General features: G+C 35.3%; 1 protein-coding gene across 1 annotated transcript in view; it reads left to right on the top strand.

The window, feature by feature from the left end:
* LOC120143236 (trihelix transcription factor GT-1-like) overlaps positions 1-19,050 on the top strand; it is a 47,651-nt gene extending 28,601 nt beyond the window's left edge. The window contains exons 5-7 of the mRNA XM_039157615.1: positions 17,917-18,110; positions 18,820-18,933; positions 19,024-19,050. Of these exons, the coding sequence (XP_039013546.1) occupies positions 17,917-18,110; positions 18,820-18,933; positions 19,024-19,050 (335 nt within the window). The remainder of the gene's footprint in view (positions 1-17,916; positions 18,111-18,819; positions 18,934-19,023) is intronic.
* Positions 19,051-20,732: the final 1,682 nt, after the last annotated feature.

Raw genomic sequence — 20,732 nt, 5'->3', positions numbered from 1 at the left:
CAACTAAAAGGAGCTTCGGTATTTTTGAAGATCGATCTACGTTCGAGTTATCATCAATTGAAGATTCAGGAGAAAGATATTTCGAAGATAGCTTTCAGAACGAGATATGGTCATTATGAATTCATCGTAATGCCATTCGGAGTAACGAATGCACATGCTGCTTTCATGGATCTCATGAACAGGATTTTTCAGCCCTATCTGGACCAGTTTGTTGTTGTCTTTATTGATGATATACTGGTTTACTCGAAGTCCATTGAAGAGCACAACACACATCTGAGGCTAGTTTTGCAAATTCTCAGGGATAAAAATCTCTATGCGAAATTGTCCAAATGTGAATTTTGGCTAAACGAAGTAATTTTCTTGGGGCATGTGATTTCGGCAGTTGGGATTAGAGTAGACCCTCAGAATGTTAAAGCTATAATGGATTGGGAAGTTCCTAAGAATGTGTCTGAAGTTCGGAGTTTTCTTGGATTTGTCGGTTACTATCGAAGATTCGTTAAGAATTTTTCGATGATTGTGCTGCCTCTAACAAAGCTAATGAGAAAGAACGTACCATTTGTTTGGACTTCTGAATGTCAAGAAAGTTTCGAAGCTTTAAAGAGAATTCTGACGGAAACTCCGATATTGGTTCAACTGGAATCTGGCAAGAATTTTGTAGTATACAGTGACGCATCCCATAACGGGTTGGGGTGTGTATTAATGCAAGAAGGAAAGGTGGTAGCGTATGCATCGAGACAGTTGAAACTACATGAAATGAATTACCCCACTCATGATTTAGAAATGGCTGCTGTAGTATTCACTCTCAGGATTTGGCGTCATTATCTTTATGGGAAGCGTTGTTACTTATATACGGATCATAAGAGCCTGAAGTATCTGATGACTCAAAAAGAATTGAATTTGAGGCAACGTAGATGGGTAGAGTTCTTAAAGGATTATGATGTGATAATTGACTATCATCCCGGAAAGGCTAATGTGGTAGCAGATGCTTTGAGTAGAAAGACGTTTGCAGCTTTACGAGCTATGGATGCAAGATTATCTTTAACGGGAGACGGTGGTCTTTGTGCAGAATTAACCCTTAAACCAGCATGGTTGGAACGAATAGGAGAATTGCAAAGTAAAGATGAAGTGTGTTTGAAAAGAATTGAACAAGTAAAGAACAAAGAGATTAAAGACTTTGAGATTAAGTCAGATGGGAATCTATATTGTAAAGGAAGAGTTGTAATACCCGACAATGACGACTTGAAGAAAGAAATATTAACAAAGGCTCATTGCAGTCCGTTAACGATGCACCCGGTTGGAACCAAGATGTATATGGATTTGAAGGATCGATTTTGGTGGTCAGGGATGAAACGAAGCATCACCGAATTTGTGTCTAAGTGTTTGATATGTCAACAAGTCAAAGCCGAGCATCAAGTTCCATCAGGATTATTGCAACCGCTTTTCATTCCTCAATGGAAATGGGAAAAATGTTACGATGGATTTTGTTTCGGGGTTACCCTTGACCCCGAACAAAAGAGAATCAATCTGGGTAATTGTTGATTGATTAACTAAGTCAGCGCATTTCCTTCCGGTTAGAATGGATTTCTCTATGGAAAAGTATGCAGAGCTGCATATTAGAGAAGTTATTAGATTGCATGGAGTACCTGTTTCCATAGTCTCTGATCGAGACCCTCGATTCACTTCTAGATTCTGGAAATCTTTGCATAGAGCGTTGGGGACTCGTTTAAACTTTAGTACGGCTTTTCATCCTCAGACTGATGGGCAATCAGAGAGAACTATTCAGATATTGGAAGATATGTTGAGAGCATGCGTAATGGAATTTAAAGGATCATGAGAAAAGTATTTACCGCTGGCAGAGTTCGCTTACAACAATAGTTATCAGTCTAGTATAAAGATGGCCCCATATGAAGCATTATATGGAAGAAAATGTCATACTCCATTAAATTGGTATGAACTCAAAGACCGAAGTGTTCTTGGTCCGGATTTAATTCAAGATGTAGAACAGAAAGTTCGAGAAATTCAGCATAACCTCAAAGTGGCCTCTGATCGGCAAAAGTCCTATTCTGATCTTAAAAGAAAGGAGATTGAATATGAAGTTGGGGATAAAGTGTTTTTAAAGGTATCTCCATGGAAGAATGTGTTGAGGTTTGGTCGGAAAGGAAAGTTAAGTCCCCGGTTTATTGGACCATATGAGATTGTAAAAAGGGTGGGACCTGTAGCATACCAATTGACTTTACCACCAGAAATGGAAAAGATTCACAATGTATTCCATGTCTCAATGCTTCGAAGATATCGATCGGATCCCTCCCATATTGTAAATCCAAAAGAGATCGAGGTACAACCGAATATGACTTATGAGGAAGAACCGATTCAAATTTTAGCTCATGAGGTTAAGCAATTGAGGAACAAGACTATTCCTTTGGTCAAAGTGTTGTGGAGAAATCACAAAGTAGAAGAAGCAACGTGGGAGCGTGAAGAAGATATGCGACATCAATACCCTCATTTGTTCGTGCAATGAAAATTCGAGGACGAATTTTCTTAAGGGGGAGAGATTTGTAACATCCTAAGTAACGGGTTAGTGACTAAATTGTAAAAATTCAGAATTTGGTGATTAAAGTAGAATAATTATATAGTTTAAAAATAATTGTTAGTAAATATGAAATGAATTTAAGGACAAAATGGTCATTTGCAAGGAAAAATAATAATTAAAAATTTTATGGGGATATATTATAACCACGTGGGGCTTGAGTAGGAAACAAATGTTTCCAGATTCCTCTCATCTCTTCTTCCTTCTTTCTTATCTTCTTCACTCTTCTCTTCTTCCAAACGTGAATACCAAGTTTAAGGTAAGAATCTGAACCTTGGTAGTTTCTTTGATTTTTAGCTTGGAAATTGAAGTTTGGATGTTATATAAGCTAAAGGAAAGCTTATATGACATTAAGACAACAAGATAAGTGTTTTAGAGATAGATTTGGAAAATGAGTTTTTAGATGAAATTTTGATATGGATGAGTTTTTGAAGTTTGAATAAGATTTTTGACTTGTCAATAAGTTAATTAAGAAGTATGAGGTGATAGAATTAAAATTAGAACAAGTTGGAATTTGAGTAAGATTCTTAAATTCTATATGGATGATTAGTTTTTTTTAGTTTTAGAGGTATTGAATGGATAATAATTAGTTTAAGTAAGTGTATGAAAGCTAAGAGTATTAAAGGGAGTGAAATATGAATGTTTGAGCTGAAATGAGATGATTTTCGAGCTCAAAATAGGATTTCTGGGCTAGGGGAATCGGTACCCATTCAAGGGGAATCGATACCCCCTCAACGTATATGAATTTCCAGAATGCTAGAGGGGAATCGATACCCCCAGGGGGGAACCGATTCCCCCATATAAAAAAAGAGAAAGACTAAACTATTAATTCCTTAAATTGGTAGGCTATTAAAGATTAATTTCAAGACATAGACATCTGATAATCATCTTGAAAATTATGTTTATGTAGATACCGAGCCTACACGAGTTCGGGAACAATCTACAAGTAGGATCGATCGAGGAGAAGGCAAAGAAATATAGGTGAGTGCATATGCATAGCATAATTATAGAAATATACTCAATTCTAGACTTGTGATAAGTCTAGATTTTATATCTTGGTACATGATCATATTCTGTATTATGAGACATGACATGAATTCATATAAAATGCATTATATGACATGAATATGCAGGAAAAGTTATGAGCTATGTGAAAAGGTAAGAATTTACATGTCTATGCGATATAGACTACGTGAAATGTAAAAGCCCATGTTATGTAGATGAGAACTATAGGTATAGTTGGCATGCCAAGGGTAGAGGGTATACGCGGTCCTTCGGGACAAATTCTACGCGGTCCTTCGGGATATATATATATATTCTTTGGAACATGTGTGAAGTCTGGTGAGACACATATGTGATCCCTAGCATATGTATATGATTCTTAAGGAATTCTATGCGGTCCTTATGGACATTATTATATGGCACTACGGTGCAATTCTATGCGGCACTTCGGTGCATTTATACGAGCTGTGGTGACAACATAGTGCATAATCTCGCATTACTCAGATACCTTAGGTTCTCAATATGATATCATGGGCCAATAAACTTATTAATACAAATTCATGAATGTTAAAGTAATATGCTTACAGGTATGGATATTGATGATGTAGACTACATTGATTAAGTACATGTTTGCATCTCATTTCATATCATTATGACATTTTCATTACATTGCCTTATTATTATTATTACATTACCTCACTAAGTCGATGACTTAGCGTGTGAGTGTTTCACACGTAGGATCCGAGAAAGTAGACGAGACAGGTTAAGCAGCTTGACAACATTACTCCTGCAACCACCAGATCAGAAGCAACTTAATCAGTAGGTCATTTTGTTATGTAAATGGCAGTTGGCATGTAATTAAAGGGTTAAGTTGTGTATGCTCTGAATATTTTGGTAAACTTATATTACAATATGTATATTATCGTATTTTCTTAATATAAGTTCAAATATTTTGCTATTATTTGTTAAGAGTTGTGTTTTAATTCAATGTAGTATCTCTGACTCATATCCGGGTCGGGTACGGGTTGGGGGTGTTACACTCCAGGTTCAACATGCAAGATGCTAAACCAGTAAGTACACCTTTAGGTGTTCATTTTAGACTCTCCAAAGAATAGTCACCAAAGACGGAGGACGAATGTGCACACATGGTGAAGGTGTCGTATGCCTCAGCAATTGGAAGTCTAATATATGTCATGGTTTGTACCAGACCAGATATTGCTCAAGCAATGGGAGCTGTTAGCAGGTACATGAATAATCCGGGCAAGGTACACTGGGAAGTAGTCAAATGGATCCTCAGATATCTGCGGGGTACTACAAACAAAGCACTTTGTTTTAAAGGTGGAGATACGATACTGACAGGCTATGTAGATGCTGACTTAGCCGGAAATATTGACATCAGAAGGAGCACTACAGGGTATGTATATACTCTAGGAGGAACTGCAGTGAATTGGGTTTCTCAACTATAGAAGATAGTTGCTCTCTCCACAACTGAAGCAGAATATGTCGCTGTTACGGAAGCTAGTAAGGAGATGGTTTGGCTCCAAAGTTTCTTGGGATAGTTAGGCAAGAAACAAGAAAACAATGTCTTGTATTGCGACAGTCAAAGTGCTATCCATCTAGCAAAGAATCCGTCTTTTCATTCCAGGACGAAGCACATACAATTGAGATATTATTTTATCCGATCTCTTCTAGAAGATGGGATTTTGAAACTTGAAAAGATTAGTGGAGCTCAAAATCCGGTAGACATGTTGACAAAGACGGTGACTACGGACAAACCGAAGTTGTGTTCAGCTTCATCTGACATTCTAGAATAACAAGACCATAAATACTGTTGCATTGATCGAGGTGTGAAGATAGATTAAAATCAGTCTTCAAGTGGGAGATTGTTAAAAGTTAGTTTCAAAGTTTGGCAATCAACTTTGAAAATGTTTTTCAAAGTTTGGTAAATGTTTCTTTGAAAATGTTTTTTAAAGTTTGGTAAAGTTTGGTAGATGTTTGTTGAAAATAGGAATGAGTAAATTCACTTTAGTAATTGCACTTTAGGGTATATTCAAAGATTAGTCCCTAAGTTTCAACTATAAATACCCTAGCTCATTTAGCTTCAAAATAATCCCAAATCCCAAAAATCATTTCTTTCTCCCATTACTAGAGAGCTTTCTTGTGAGTAGTGAGTGTTTTGTAAACACCTGTAAATTTTCTCTCTTAGTAAAAGATCTGCAGCAGTCCGGAGACGTAAGCAAAATTGGCTGAACTCCGTTATCAATTTCGGGTATTATTTTTCCGCTTTTATTTCGCATTCTCACTAATCTGGTTATAGTGAAATTACTTGTACTCGGTTTATTTCCTAACACTGTATTTGATTTAGTTGGTAGTTTTTTTAGAATAGAGTTTAAGTTACGGGGCAGCTCAGGGTTGGGTTTTTTTTTTCGGGGTCAGTTGAGGGTAGTAGAACTTAAATTAAGTTCAGGTTTGGTGCAAGTGGGGGATCGGTGGAAAGAAATGAATCTCTAGGCTCTAATTGTTGTTGAATCCCTCAGTAGAAACCGTATGGCATTTGTGGATGTTCTTATTTTCTTGGTAATTGTGGTGAATTTCCTCTTGAAGCATTGCCAGGCTTCTAGTTCTGTGTTTTGGAATACATTGCACAGTTTCTAATTAAGTTAGTTTTTAAATCATGGGATGTGATTTGGCCAGGGTTTTAGGTATTGGGGATGGAGATACAAACAAAGTTATTCTTGGAACTCCAACAGAGTAATCTCATAAACTTCAGTTGGACATATATGACTTGGCACATAAAACGAATGAGAACATTTTTTCTTCTGAGAGAAAATCAAAACAAGTGACATCATTTGGTACGCTATGTAACAAATTTATGGTCAAATTTAACACTGATAATCTTCCTGCTATAGAGACTGCCAACAGCAGTGAAGATAATGAGAATCTTGAGGATGGCATTATCAAAAGGATTCAAGCTCAGCAAGGTTGTTCATTGGTGGTCCATAGATCAGGGCCGGAACGAGATTCCAGGTTCATGTATGACAGGATTGAAGACGGGGTACCTTACAGTTATTATAGCATCAATAATTTGTTTCTTTTATCAGCAATATATGTTACTAAGATGGCTTATCATTGGTACAGTTCAATGCAATTGATAACCGGTTCAAAAAGCATGCAGTTGCATTTGTTGCATCTAGTCCTCGCAAAGTTCCAATGGATCCATCACTTGCTTCAGAGGTAGTTTGCTGTTTCACCAGTCCTCATCTATCGGAGACTTTAATTGTCCATGCGTCTAAAAGAATTTATTGCTTCAGAGGATCAAGTTTTCCGTTGGTTGGTCTGCTGTGATGTCGAGGGTCATCTAAATGATAAATCCATCTTGTTGCAAAGCAGGTAAAATATCAAGGGCCTTATATTTGTTATATTCACGTACTTCAACCAATTAAGAGGGAACCAAATAGGTTTTCTTTGTGTTAACTGGTCTAACCGTTGTAAAAAAAACAGTGGATTTTATCATCGACGAGTCAGCTGCATAAGAAATGAACAATCAAATACTTTAACATGTGTGCCATTGTAATTAATTACTGAATAGAGCTATCTTAATTCAAATCATGTTTATGAAGTTGATATTGACAAAACTCCCGTTGATATCTTTATTGTGGTATTTTGGATGGCTATATATGTATGTATTATATTTTCTCTTGAAGCAAGGTGCCATATCAAAAGAAAAACCGCATGATTTGAAATATGGTATCATGATCAAGGTCCTTGAAGCATAAATCACGCTCAATAGACCAGGAATTTTTAGTTTGATAGGAAACCTCCAGATATGGAGTAAAGGTTGTAGATTTCTCTGGTTCTATAAAGTTTAGTATATTATAGCCTATAAGAGCAGGGAGGTCGAATGTCAATAAGCGCTATAGGCTTCTATGGTTTCTTTAAAGTTTTGATATGATGTAAGGATTGTAGGCTTCTTTAGAGTTTCAACATGATGTAGGGATTCTGGGCTTCTATTCTATGGTCAAATTAAGTTGAGTCGGTTTGGATTAGAATTGACGGGTCAAACTCTAAGACATCATCATTTTGCGATCAAACATTTATGGGGCACATGATTACTGACATTTCTTTCACTGATAGAAGAGAATAACACAGTAAGTGTAACACCCCCAACCCGTATCCGACCCGGATATGAGTCCGAAGTGTCACATTGACTTTTCAAACATTTATTCGTATAAAATATTGAGTAATTTAAAAACTTTTATAACATTCAACTTATTCAAAACGTTTACAAAACTATTCAGAGTTTATACAATATATTCTTTTGAATACATGCCAACTAGAACTTTATATATTAAAGTACATATTAATCACCTCTTTTCTGATCTGACATTGAGTAAGGAGAACTGACCTGTCTTACTCCACATCGCTCTTTACTCCTCTCCATACCTACGTGTAAATCACTTACACGCTAAGTCGTTGACTAAGTGAGGCATATAAAACATATAATAAAACCATAAATCATTTCATATAACATAATGCATACTTATACATATATCATTAATATACTTATCAGTACTCATATCATTATTACTAATTTCTTTCTATCATGTAAGCATATATTGAACCTTTCTATACTCACCATCGAGTATCCATGTCATTTCACAACAAAGCATATATATAGTATCATAACAAGTTATTTATTATCTTTAAAGCCCTTGCATTAGCCCATGTATACATTTGAGAACTTAAGGTATGTGAGTACATTGAGGTTGTGCACTAATGTTGTCACCACAGCTCGTATCAATTCCCTCATGGGGCACCGAACCTTAGTTCAGTATTCGTCCTAAAGGATCAGTCCATAGATCCCGAAGAACCTAGGTAAACAGTCCATATGTCCCGAAGAACATAGGCAAACAGTCCATATGTCCCGAAGAACATAGGTAAACCCTCGACCCTTGGCATACCAACTATACCACTAGCTCTCTTATCACATAACATGGGCATTAACATTCATAACAGTTCAATTTACTTATTCATATCCTTTCTCTTATGAACATATATCTTTTCTTTTCAGTCACGTACCAAATGTACGTGTAATCATTGATCTTATAATCACATGTTCATTCTCTTCGGTCACATACCATATGTATGTGTAAACTTATATCTAATATCATATAACACGCATCACAAATGCATGTATTCACATAAATCATTTCTTATAGCTTTATTCATATCACATATTCATATAAGCTCATATCTTATTTCACATATACTTTCCATATAACTTATATATCTCATAATCACACAAATCATAACATTGATCACCAATCAAATAACATTTTAGGAGTTACTTCTTACCATAGTAACTCCATCACTGGCTCATCGCAAGCCAAATGTTTATTCAATAATATAAGTACAAATTAAATTGCACTCACCTTAGCTTTGCTTTGATTCGATTATAATCCTTCAATTGATTCGGAACGGGATCACGTTCTATATCTACATCATCATACATAGATCTATATTAGTATTATAACTAATATACTCTAATGGTTCACTCCTTAGACTAAGAAAAATGACAATTTCATCTTTCAATGAAAGTATGCATCGATGCACTACTGATGCATCGGTGCATAAAATGCATTTGATGTTGTATTATTATTGGTATGCATCGATGCACTACTTATGCATCGATGCATGAATTGCATTCGATGTTTTTATTTTAAAAGAGTGCATCGATGCACTACCAATGCATCGATACACCTTCAAACAATTTATGGGTTTTACCCTTGATGCATCGATGCACTATGAATGTGCATCGATGCACTCTGCCCAGAACCTCTTTTTGAACCCGAAAATCATCAACTCTTTACTCAAATGCTTCATATTTCATCCCCTTTCATATTCCTAACTTTCATATACATGTTTAAACTCCTTTATAATCAATTATCTCGTCTTTAACCTTAATATCCTCTCCTCTTTATTAACTTCAAGAATCATACTAGATTTTTAACATGTTTTAAATCTAATTCTAACACTCCATATTCCTTAATTAGATTGATGACAAGTCAAATTCCTTCTCAAAATTCACTTACTAACTCTTTTCCAGAATTTCCTTAAGAAACTCATTTTCTTTAAACTTTCATAACTTCTTTATCTTTTGATTTTAGGACAACTTAAGCTTTCCATAAGCTTAAGTATTACCTAATGATCAAAACCCACTCTTAAAATTAACAAATAATTAGCTAACAAGGAATCTTACCTTTGCAAGCTTGGCTCTTCTCTCTCTCGTACATGAAGAAGAAGAAGAAGATGATGATGAAGAGAATATCTCTTCATCCTTATCCCCTCTAACATATATATATCCTTATCATATCTATTTTTAATTCATTTATTAGTCAAATGACCATTTTGCCCTCTACTTCATTTGATAATTACTAATAACTTTTAGGATTTATTTCCAGATAAATCATTGAACTAATCTATTCTTTTACTTTAATCACCAAATTTCTGAAACTTTACCATTTAGTCACTAACCCATAGTTTGAGATGTTACAGTAAGTACTTATTTTTTGTGCATTTTTTACCTCCTGCATTTAGGTTTGACTATAAAAGTGTGCCTCTATGACGAGGCAGATCATATACCAGTCCACATTGTGGAGAAGATTTTCTACACAGAAGATTACTACCGTGAATATCTAGCCCGTAGAGGCTACACAGGTGTCAGGGAGATCGATGGATACAGAAACATCGATAATATGGATGACCTTCGACCTAATGCTATATATCGGGGGGTGAGCTGATTACCAGTGCACTCCTCTCGAGAGGCTATACAAAGTTACTTCATCTTGACAATACATATGCATGTTGGATACTCTAATATTCACTCTGCTGCATTCTAAAGATTTTGATTATGTTGTTTGCATTGTACTAATCCGAACCGTGTAACGTGTCTGTAAATAGCTCGTTGTCTACTGTTTCCTCATAGGGACATGGGATCCAGTCTCCGCCTACGGTACCAGTTCTGTTCATGTGGCCTAGACGTCTGGTGTTTGTAAATATGCACTTTAGATTAATTGCTGGTCTGCAATTTGAACTTGAACTCCAGTTTTCAAGACCTATTTTGTACGTTTGCTTCAAACATTTCTCAAATGCATGATACTGATGTTAAGGGGGGGAAATCCACTTACCCCAATGTTGATTTCTAGAAAACAAGTCTTATAAATTTGTAAAGGGTTATTAAATCTCTAACATCATAGTTCCCTATTTTTCTTTTTATTTTATTTTACCAGTCGGATCAACAATTATCGCAACTCCAAGAAATGGGTTTCAATGATACGCAAGGGGCTATATAGCTACTGCCGGAAATGTCTATGCTGCGGTCCAGAGACTTCTAGGAAATCCCGGACAGTAATGCCTTGAAATTTGACTAAGAAACTCTCCCATGTAAAGATTAGTGAATATTGGCTTGATGCCTCGGCAAACCACAGAGATTATGGGGCATAGGTGCCTGATTCATTGTTTTGGCCGCGCTTAATAAGCAAGTAAACAAGAAAATGTTATACCGAGAACTTGGGAGTTGTTCATGTAGCCTTGTGCATACGTACTTTGGATCATCAATACATCCATGGCTGAAGCGAATGCCTTAAAACCAGGAAAGATAAGGCGATCTGTTATTATGTTTCGAGTAAACTCTTGTCTTTACGGTTTGAGTTAAATTAAAGAGATTCAGATTTGTATATTTGTTTCATTTCACATTGAAGCTGCTTGTAATAGAACAGAACCAATAAGCATTTCATTGATAACGTCAAGGAATACAAGAACTTGACAAATGACAATGCAACAGAATACTGCCTGCCTTCAAATCACAGACACACACATGATTTATCTATGAAATAAAAGAAGAAATATAAGACTTCAGTCCTGCAAATAGCATCCATACTCTCAAGCTCCCTGCTTCTTCACATGGATACGGTGAAAGTTCTCACCGTCTTCTTTGGAATAAAGAGTGACCCTAGCTTTCTTCCCCGCCCAATTGAAGAAGCGAGTCCACTCGGAGCCACTGATGAAGTACGTGTTGCCTCCTAATCTCTTGCATTTAAACTTCCTTCCTTCAGACTCGTATGTGACCTTCAAGACAATCGTACCACCAGGAGCTTCAGCAAGTGTACCGCTGAGATCATCAAACCTCCATCCTGCTTCATTGTTTCCATCAAGATAAACTTTCCCCATCACCGATGACATGTTCTTCAGGACTCTGCAGATTCGAGATTTTTCAGGGAACCCATGAGGGGTTATTTATACTGTAAAAGCTCTGCTTTCTCGAGCGATGAGAGGATAAAATGCATATTGTTTTGGTCATCTGGAGAGCTAAAAATGGCGATGCTCTGTTTTGATGGATAAAGTTGGTGAGGTCAAAGAGTAAGCAATGCATCATTGGGTAGCATAAGAGGGTGATTTTCAGATTCTGGATGTTGGAAAGATAGATATCTGAAATTGTGGGGAGAACCTTTCGACATTGTTCCAACTCGATGCTCTGTTTTTAATGTACGCTGGCCTGAACGTTTCTAATTTGTTTTGTCTTGGTGTTTGCGAGAACTGACTCGTCATTTGGTAGTGCGAATGAACGCCCACTCTCGAGATTTCGTTTGTAATTAATATTGCGCACTTTTTTCTTTAAACGGAGAAAACCGCAACATCGCTCGCCCTGCGTCGCTAGCTTGCGGGAGAGACGATGAATCAGACTTCCCCAACCCATTAGGATAAATTCTAATTTTAATCACTCAACGTTCTTATCATTCCTACTTTAGCCACTATCTTTTTTATTATTTTTTTAATAATTCTTATTTTAATTACTCAAGCCCGAAATCAGTAACATTAAAATGTCATAGCCTATATTTTGCAGACTTAAATTATTGTTTGCTTGCCTGAAATTCACGTATTGGTCATGTTATATTTTATTTAATTTGATTTTTAAATTATAATTATTTATAACATTTTTCTTATTTCATTTCTTTAATATTTTTAGGGTTAGTATAAAAGGAAGTGTTCAAAATATATCTTAAGTTAACTTTAGGTGTGTAAATATTTTTTTATTAAAATAGATGTCTAATGTCTCTAACGTTACACTTTTAGGTGCATGGATTATAACGACTGTTAAGTTTGACCGTTAAATGAAACGTGTCATATTTATATTTTTAAAAAAATAAAAAATAAGAATAATACCGATTACAAAAACTCATTTTTTTAAATTATAAAAAAAACTAAAAATCCTTCATTTATAATCCCATTACCAGTCGTCGTCGATCGCCTTTGTCGTCGTCGATCGCCTTTGTCATCGTCGAACGACCACTCACCCTTCGTCGGACCTCCATTGTCGACTATCCCTTTTGTAGACATCCTAATCCCCCTAAATCAATAAATTCCTAAACTTAAATTCCTAAAATCTCAAATATTCAATCCCTCACCCTATTTGTCTCAAAATATTCATATAGTTGATATCTAGTAAGTCAAAACATTGATTTCTCCGATACTAGCAGTGGGCTTGGGAAGGAGAGACACGCAAGGGGAGGGGTGAGGAAATTAGGGATTTTGATTTTTTTAAATGTTTTTAATAATATTTTTATGTTTTTCCTAAAATAAAAATTTTAAAAATTATAAGTATGACATGCGTCATTTAACAAATTTTTTAAGTGGCATTTACTGTGTAGGCACCTAAAACTGTATTAGAAAAAAAAACATTAGATACTTATTTTTAACGATTTTTTTAAACACTTAAAGTTAACTTAGGATTTAATTTATATACTTATTTTTGCATTCACTCTTCTTTATACTCTTATTAATAATTTGTACTCAAGCGATGAATTTTGGGTATTTAGATAGGTCGATGGCTGGCTTTCATATTACAATTCTATTGGTTTGTGACATGTATAATTGACGGACCACCTTAATCTCAAATGAAGGAATAAAAATGATTGCATGGCTTTTATGTTGGTGATAGCCAATGCGTGAATTAACTAACAGCTCGGTGTTGGATGTTAGAGTTTTCACGGACCGGCTTCAATCTTCATAAACTTGTTAAACAGCCAGACTGTCGTTTGAACGAGCTTGAATCAAGAAAAAAATTTTAATTATCCAAATTGATAAGTCTTATTCTATAATTTTTATTTGATTTTTTAGATTAATCCAGACCGACCCATATCACACACCTGACTTTGATGGGTGAGTCTCCCATCGAAGATTTTATGCATACATAAGGACTCGAACCTGAGACTTTGTTTAAGTGATATCAAGATGTTTACCACTTGAACTAACCCCATTAGTATATTATGGTACTAATATTTGACTTTAGGCAACTTTTCTATAAACTATTGTATACATAACTATTATTTCATATTTTTTTAATATGTGACGTGTGTGTATGCCATGCATAGTTGAGTGACTCGACTTAAACTTGAAAATCAAATTATCAGTTATTAAAATTTTTGAGTTATTCGACTTCCATTTTACAATTTAACTTGAATTTGAAAATTTTCAAGACGTGTTGAGTTTATGAAATTACAAATCGAATTAAATTGAATCAATTTTTTAACATCTAATCGAATAACAAAATTAATTTTCCAATTTGAATAGAGTCTTGTTTAAATTTTTTTACTAAGAGGAAATCTAAAACCAACTCGCTTGCGGACCATTTTAGCACGATGATACTTTGATTTTGAGATAAATTAGTGTTTAATTCCTAAAATTTCCATTTTTCTTTATTTAATTCCTATACTTTATTTTCATTTATATCAATATCGAAATCTCCTAACATTTTTCAACTTACTCTTTAAATGAATTCTTATCTTTTGACTCTCTAAAATTGTACCTAACAATGTGCATTTGATCCGAATTTAATAGATTTTGATTCGACATGATCTTATAGAGTTAATTTTTTTTGTTTTAAAAATTTGTAAATCAAATCAAATTTTAAAAAAGATAAGATTAAGATGAGTTCACGTGTGGATTCAAATTTAAATAATAAATATTCAACTCAATCTAATCGGATAATAATAATAAATTTCACCTTTTATATATTTAACTAGAATAAATAATGGACTAAAGGTAAAAATTTAATTATCAAAACTCGAGTCTATATAAGTTTAAGATAAAAGTATGGGCTCATCTAAGCCTAAGAAGGGTATAATCGCTAATAAACAAAAAAGTTGGGGGCTAGGCTAACAATAAATTGGAACAACAAAATCCCCGCGAGAGCGCAGAAGCCCCGTTTTTCTTCCATCTACTTATCCAAAGCGAAGATTTTCCCGCCATTTCTCTCATCCGCAAAAAGAAAACCCTAAATTAGATTGACAGAATCAACTGATAGAATCAGAAAGAAAGACGGAGGCACCCATGGAAGAGAAGATCAAAGCAGAGTTCTTGAAGAGTGGGTTTACACTTGACGAAGAAGAGATACTTAAAAAAATGTGAGTTTTCTTTTTTAAATTTTCAAATTTATCGTTCTATTTTTTCTTAATAATTAATGGTAAACAAAGACCTGAATTATTTATTTACTTGGTTAGGCCGTACTTTTTGTCGAGATTACAGTCTCCAGCCTTCCGATGTCGTTATAAGCTGGGCGGTTTATTATCTCAATAGTTAATTCTACTGATTTAGCTAATCCTCTTTTGTTTTGTTAGTATTTGTATTCGGAGAAATTTGTTATATGATTTCGTTTTCTTTGTTTTTGCTTAAATCTTGAATATTTATTATGTTTACGGAAGTGTTAATACTCTAAAAAACTACTTTTGGTGCAGACATCTTGATGAACTTATTGAAAGGGATGTTGAAATGGATGGGTTTTTAGGACACCTGCAGAACAAAACAAGCAAGGGCGGTGTTTGATAAAAAGGATGCTGATTAGCATATGTACTCTTTTAAAGACGTTGACATGTGAGCATTTTTTTCATGCTATATTGTTAGGTTATCATTTGATTCTTTTGCATTTGTATATAGTTTTTTTTGTGTTTTGGGGGGGGGGGGTGTTTGATTGAATGGGCCTAAGAGGATACGAAACTTTTGTGCACTTGTTGAATCCCAGTATAAATCATATGGAAGAGTTGTTAAAATAATCCAAACCTATCGTGTTCCGCCCCGACCCTAGAGAAGTGGTTTTCTGAAAATCGGATTCTAGTTAGGCCAGGTCATGTGGCTTTTCCATTAAGATTTTTGGGTTCAGGTTGGAATTGTTTTATACAAAATCCACCTACCAGGGATATTTACTAATATGCCTCTCTTAATTTTAGAACTTTTTTTATATTTTAATTATGGTTTGTTAAGTTTGCTGATATTTATCATAGGTTATATATATATAATGATCTATATTTGATTTAGTTGGTAGTTTTTTTAGAATAGAGTTTAAGTTACAGGGCAGCTCAGGGGTTTTTTTCATTTCGGGGTCAGTTGAGGGTACTAGAACTTAAATTAAGTTCAGGTTTGGTGCAGGTGGGGGATCGATGGAAAGAAATGAATCTCTAGGCTCTAATTGTTGTTGAATCCCTCAGTAGAAACCGTATGGCATTTGTGGATGTTCTTATTTTCTTGGTAATTGTGGTGAATTTCCTCTTGAAGCATTGCCAGGCTTCTAGTTCTGTGTTTTGGAATACATTGCACAGTTTCTGATTAAGTTAGTTTTTAAATCATGGGATGTGATTTGGCCAGGGTTTTAGGTGCTGAGGATGGAGATACAAACAATGTTATTCTTGGAACTCCAACAGAGAAATCTCAGAAACTTCAGTTGGACATATATGACTCGGCACATAAAACGAATGGGAACATTTTTTCTTCTGAGAGAAAATCAAAACAAGTGACATGATTTGGTACGCTATGTAACAAATTTGTGGTCAAATTCAACACTGATAATCTTCCTGCTATAGAGACTGCCAACAGCAGTGAAGTCATGAGAATCTTGAGGATGGCATTATCAAAAGGATTCAAGCTCAGCAAGGTTGTTCATCGGTGGTCCACAGATCAGGGCCGGAACGAGGTTCCAGGTTCTTGTATGACAGGATTGAAGACGGGGTACCTTACAGTTATTATAGCATCAATAATTTGTTTCTTTTATCAGCAATGTATGTTACTAAGATGGCTTATCATTGGTACAGTTCAATGCAATTGATAACCGGATCAAAAAGCATGCAGTTGCATTTGTTGCATCTAGTCCCAGCAAAGTTCCAATGGATCCATCACTTGCTTCAGAGGTAGTTTGCTGTTTCACCAGTCCTCATCTATCGGAGACTTTAATTGTCCATGCGTCTAAAAGAATTTATTGCTTCAAAGGATCATGTTTTCCGTTCGGATGGTCTGCTGTGATGTCGAGGGTCATCTAAATGATAAATCCATCTTGTTGCAAAGCAGGTAAAATATCCAGGGCCTTATATTTGTTGTATTCACGTACTTCAACCAATTAAGAGGGAACCAAATAGTTTTTCTTTGTGTTAACTGGTCTAACCTTTGTAAAAAATAACAGTGGATTTTATCATCGACGAATCAGCTGCATAAGAAATGAACAATCAGATACTTTAACATGTGTGCCATTGTAATTAAATACTGAATAGAGCTATCTTAATTCAAATCATAGTTGATGAAGTTGCTTCAGAGGTAGTTTGCTGTTTCACCAGTCCTCATCTCTCGTAGACTTTAATTGTCCATGCATCTAAAAGAATTTTTTGCTTCAGGGGAATGAAGAGTCGGAGCATGTCATAAAGTTGCTATTAGTTTTTAGGTTGAATTTGTTTAAGGTTACTTCCTGAAGTGACTTAAATGAGGGCATTATAATTGCTATTGGGAAAGGGGGAAAAGAAGGTTACTTGTAGTTATTTCACTATGGGAATTTCTTTGATTTGAAATAACTTTGACATAGTAGGCTTCCAATTTTGTCGATGGTTATAATGAGTGCTTTATAATAAGTTTTGTTTGCTTTAATCATGTTAATGAAGTTGATATTGACAAAACTCCAGCTGATATCATTATTGTGGTAATTCCTTTAGGGAATTATACACTCCACCTTGATGAAGGTAACATCGGCATGGGGTGCCTTCAGACGATATAATTCTGGTAATTTATGGAATTAACATATTAGCTTCATTCCATGCGTTTTGGTGTTTGACTTTTTATGATCAAATTAAGTTGAGTCGGGTTTGCGTCAGAATTAACGTGTCAAACTCTAAGACATCATCATTTTGCTATCAAACATGTCTGGGGCACATGATTGCTGACATTTTTTTCACTGATAGAAGAGAATAACACAATAAGTACTTATTTTTTGTGCATTTTTTACCTCCTGCATTCAGGTTTGGCTATAAAAGTGTGCCTCTATGACGAGTCAGATCATATACCAGTCCACACTGAGGAGATGATTTTCTACACAGAAGATGACTACAGTGAATATCTAGCCCGTACGGGCAACACAGGTGTCACGGAGATCGATGGATACAGAAGCGTAAATAAAATGGATGACCTTCGACCTAATCCTATATATTGGGGGGTGAGCTCATTACCGGTGTATTCCTCTCGAGAGGGTATACAAAGTTGCTTCATTTTGACAATACATATACATCTTGACAATATTGATGACCTAATATTCGCTCTGCTGCATTACAAAGATTGTGATTATGTTGTTTGCATTGTAATGATCTGAACCGTGTAACGCGGCTGTAAATAGCTTGTTGTCTAATGTTTCTTCATAGGACATGGGATCCAGTCAATGCCTACGGTACCAATTCTGTTCATGCGGCCTGGACGTCTGGTGTTTGTAAATATGCACTTTAGATTAAGTGCAGGTCTGCAATTTGAACTTGAACTCCAGTTTTCAAGACCTATTTTGTATATTTGCTTCAAACATTTCTCAAATGCATGATACTGATGTTAAGGTGAAAAAATCCACTTACCCCAATCTTGATTTATAGAAAACAAGTCTTATAAAATTGTATAGGGTTATTATTGTTAATCTCTAACATCATAGTTCCCTAAAAAAATTTATTTTCCTAGTCGGAGCAACAATTATCACAACTCCAAGAAATGGGTTTCAATGATACGCAAGGGGCTGTATAGCTACTGCCGGAAATGTCCATGCTGCGGTCGAGAGACTTCTAGGAAATCCCGGACAGTAATGCCTTGTTTTCACCTGGCTTAATAAGCAAGTAAACAAGAAAATGTTATACCCGAGAACTTGGAATTGGAAGTTGTTCGTGTAGCCTTATGGATACATACTTTGGATCATCAATGCATCCATGGGTGAAGCGAATGCCTTAAAACCAGGAAAGATAAGGCCATCTGTTATTCTGTTTCGAGTAAACTCTGTCTTTACGGTTTGAGTTAAATTAAGGTGACTCAGATTTGTATATTTGTTCCATTTCACATTGAAGTTGCTTAATAAACATTTCATTGATAATCTTAAGGAATACAAGACCTTGACAATGCAGTAGAATGCTGCCTGCCTTAACAAAACAAAGCTGCAAATCACAGAAGCGTACGTGATTTATCTATGAAATAAAAGAAGAAATATAAGACTTCAATCCCACAAATAGCATCCATACTCGATCAAGCTCCCTGCTACTTCACATGGACACGGTGAAAGTCCTGGCCGTCTTCTTTGGAATAAAGTGTGACCCTGGCTTTCTTCCCCGCCCACTTGAAGAAACGAGTCCACCCTGAACCACTGATGTAGTACGTGTTGCCTCCTAAACACTTGCATTTAAATTTCCACCAGTCAGACCCGTCTGTGACCGTCAACTCAATTGTATGACCACGAGCTTCAGCAAGTGTACCGCTATGATCATCAAACCTCCATCCTGCTTCATTGTTTCCGTCAAGATAAACTTGCCCCATCACCGACGACATGTTCTTCGGGACTCTGCGAATTCGAGTGTTTTCGTTTTCTGAAAGAAGGATGAATGTAGCTTTGGTTGGATTTTTCAAGCAACTCTTGAGGCTTATATAAGCTTGAAAATCTCTGCTTTCTCGATCGATGAAAGGAAAAAATGCATGTTGCTTTGGTCATCGCGAGAGCTAGAATGGCGATGCTCTGTTTTGATGAATAAAGCTGGTGAGGTCGAAGAGCAAGCAATGCATCATTGAGTAGCATGAGAGCGCGATTTTCAGCTTCTGGATGTTGGAAAGATAGATATCTGAAATTGTGGGGAGAACCTTTCGACATTGTTCCAACTCGATGCTCTGTTTTTTAAGGTACCCTGGCCTGAATGTTTTCTAATTTGTTTTGTCTTGGTGTTTGCGAGAACTAACTCGTCATTAGGTAGTGCGAATGAACGCACGAGATTTCGTTTATAATTAATATTGCGCACTTTTTTTTTTCTCAAAACACAGAAAACCACGACATCGCTCGCTCGCGGGAGAGACGATGAATCAGACTTTCCCAGCCCATTAGGGTAAATTCAAATTTTCATCACTCAACTTTCTTCTCATTCCTATTTTAATCACTAATTTTTTCAAATAATCGTTAAATTTTAAATAATTTCGATTTTAATTACTCGAGCCTAAAATCAACAACATGAAAATGACATCCTACATTTTGCTGACTTAAGTTATTGTTTGCTTGCCTGGAAATCATGTATTGGTCATGATATTTTTATTTAATTTGAATTTTAAATTATAATTATTTTTCAAAATATTCTTTTCCCATTTTATTTTGAAAAGTTGTTATTTTTTTTTCTTATTATCAATTATTTAATTCTTTTAAGCTTACTATAAAATTAATAGCTCAAACTATACCCAAAGTTAATTTAGATGCTTAAAGATTTTTTCCATTAAAAATTGATGTCTAACATTTTCAACGTTACACTTTTGGTGCATGAATTGTAACGATTGTTGAATTCGGCCGTTAAGTGACACATGTCACATTTATATTTTTAAAATATTTTAAAAAAAAATTAAGAATAATACTAATTCAAAAAAAATCATTTTTCTAAAATTACAAAAAATAAAAAAGAACTCAAAACCCTAAAATCCTTCCTTTATAACCCCATTACTGGTCATCGTCAATTGGCCTTTATCATCGTTGTCCTCGATTTGTGACTATTAAATATGGTCACAAAATATGTGCAAGTATACACAATCGGACAAGTAATACAGTGATGATTGAGTATCGTAT

The sequence above is a fragment of the Hibiscus syriacus genome, unplaced genomic scaffold (genome assembly GCF_006381635.1).
Source record: "Hibiscus syriacus cultivar Baekdansim isolate YM2019G1 unplaced genomic scaffold, ASM638163v2 tig00110840_pilon, whole genome shotgun sequence".
NCBI lineage: Eukaryota > Viridiplantae > Streptophyta > Magnoliopsida > Malvales > Malvaceae > Hibiscus > Hibiscus syriacus.
The sequence above is the reverse complement of the archived record's forward strand: the minus strand, read 5'-3'. Positions and strand labels throughout refer to the sequence as shown.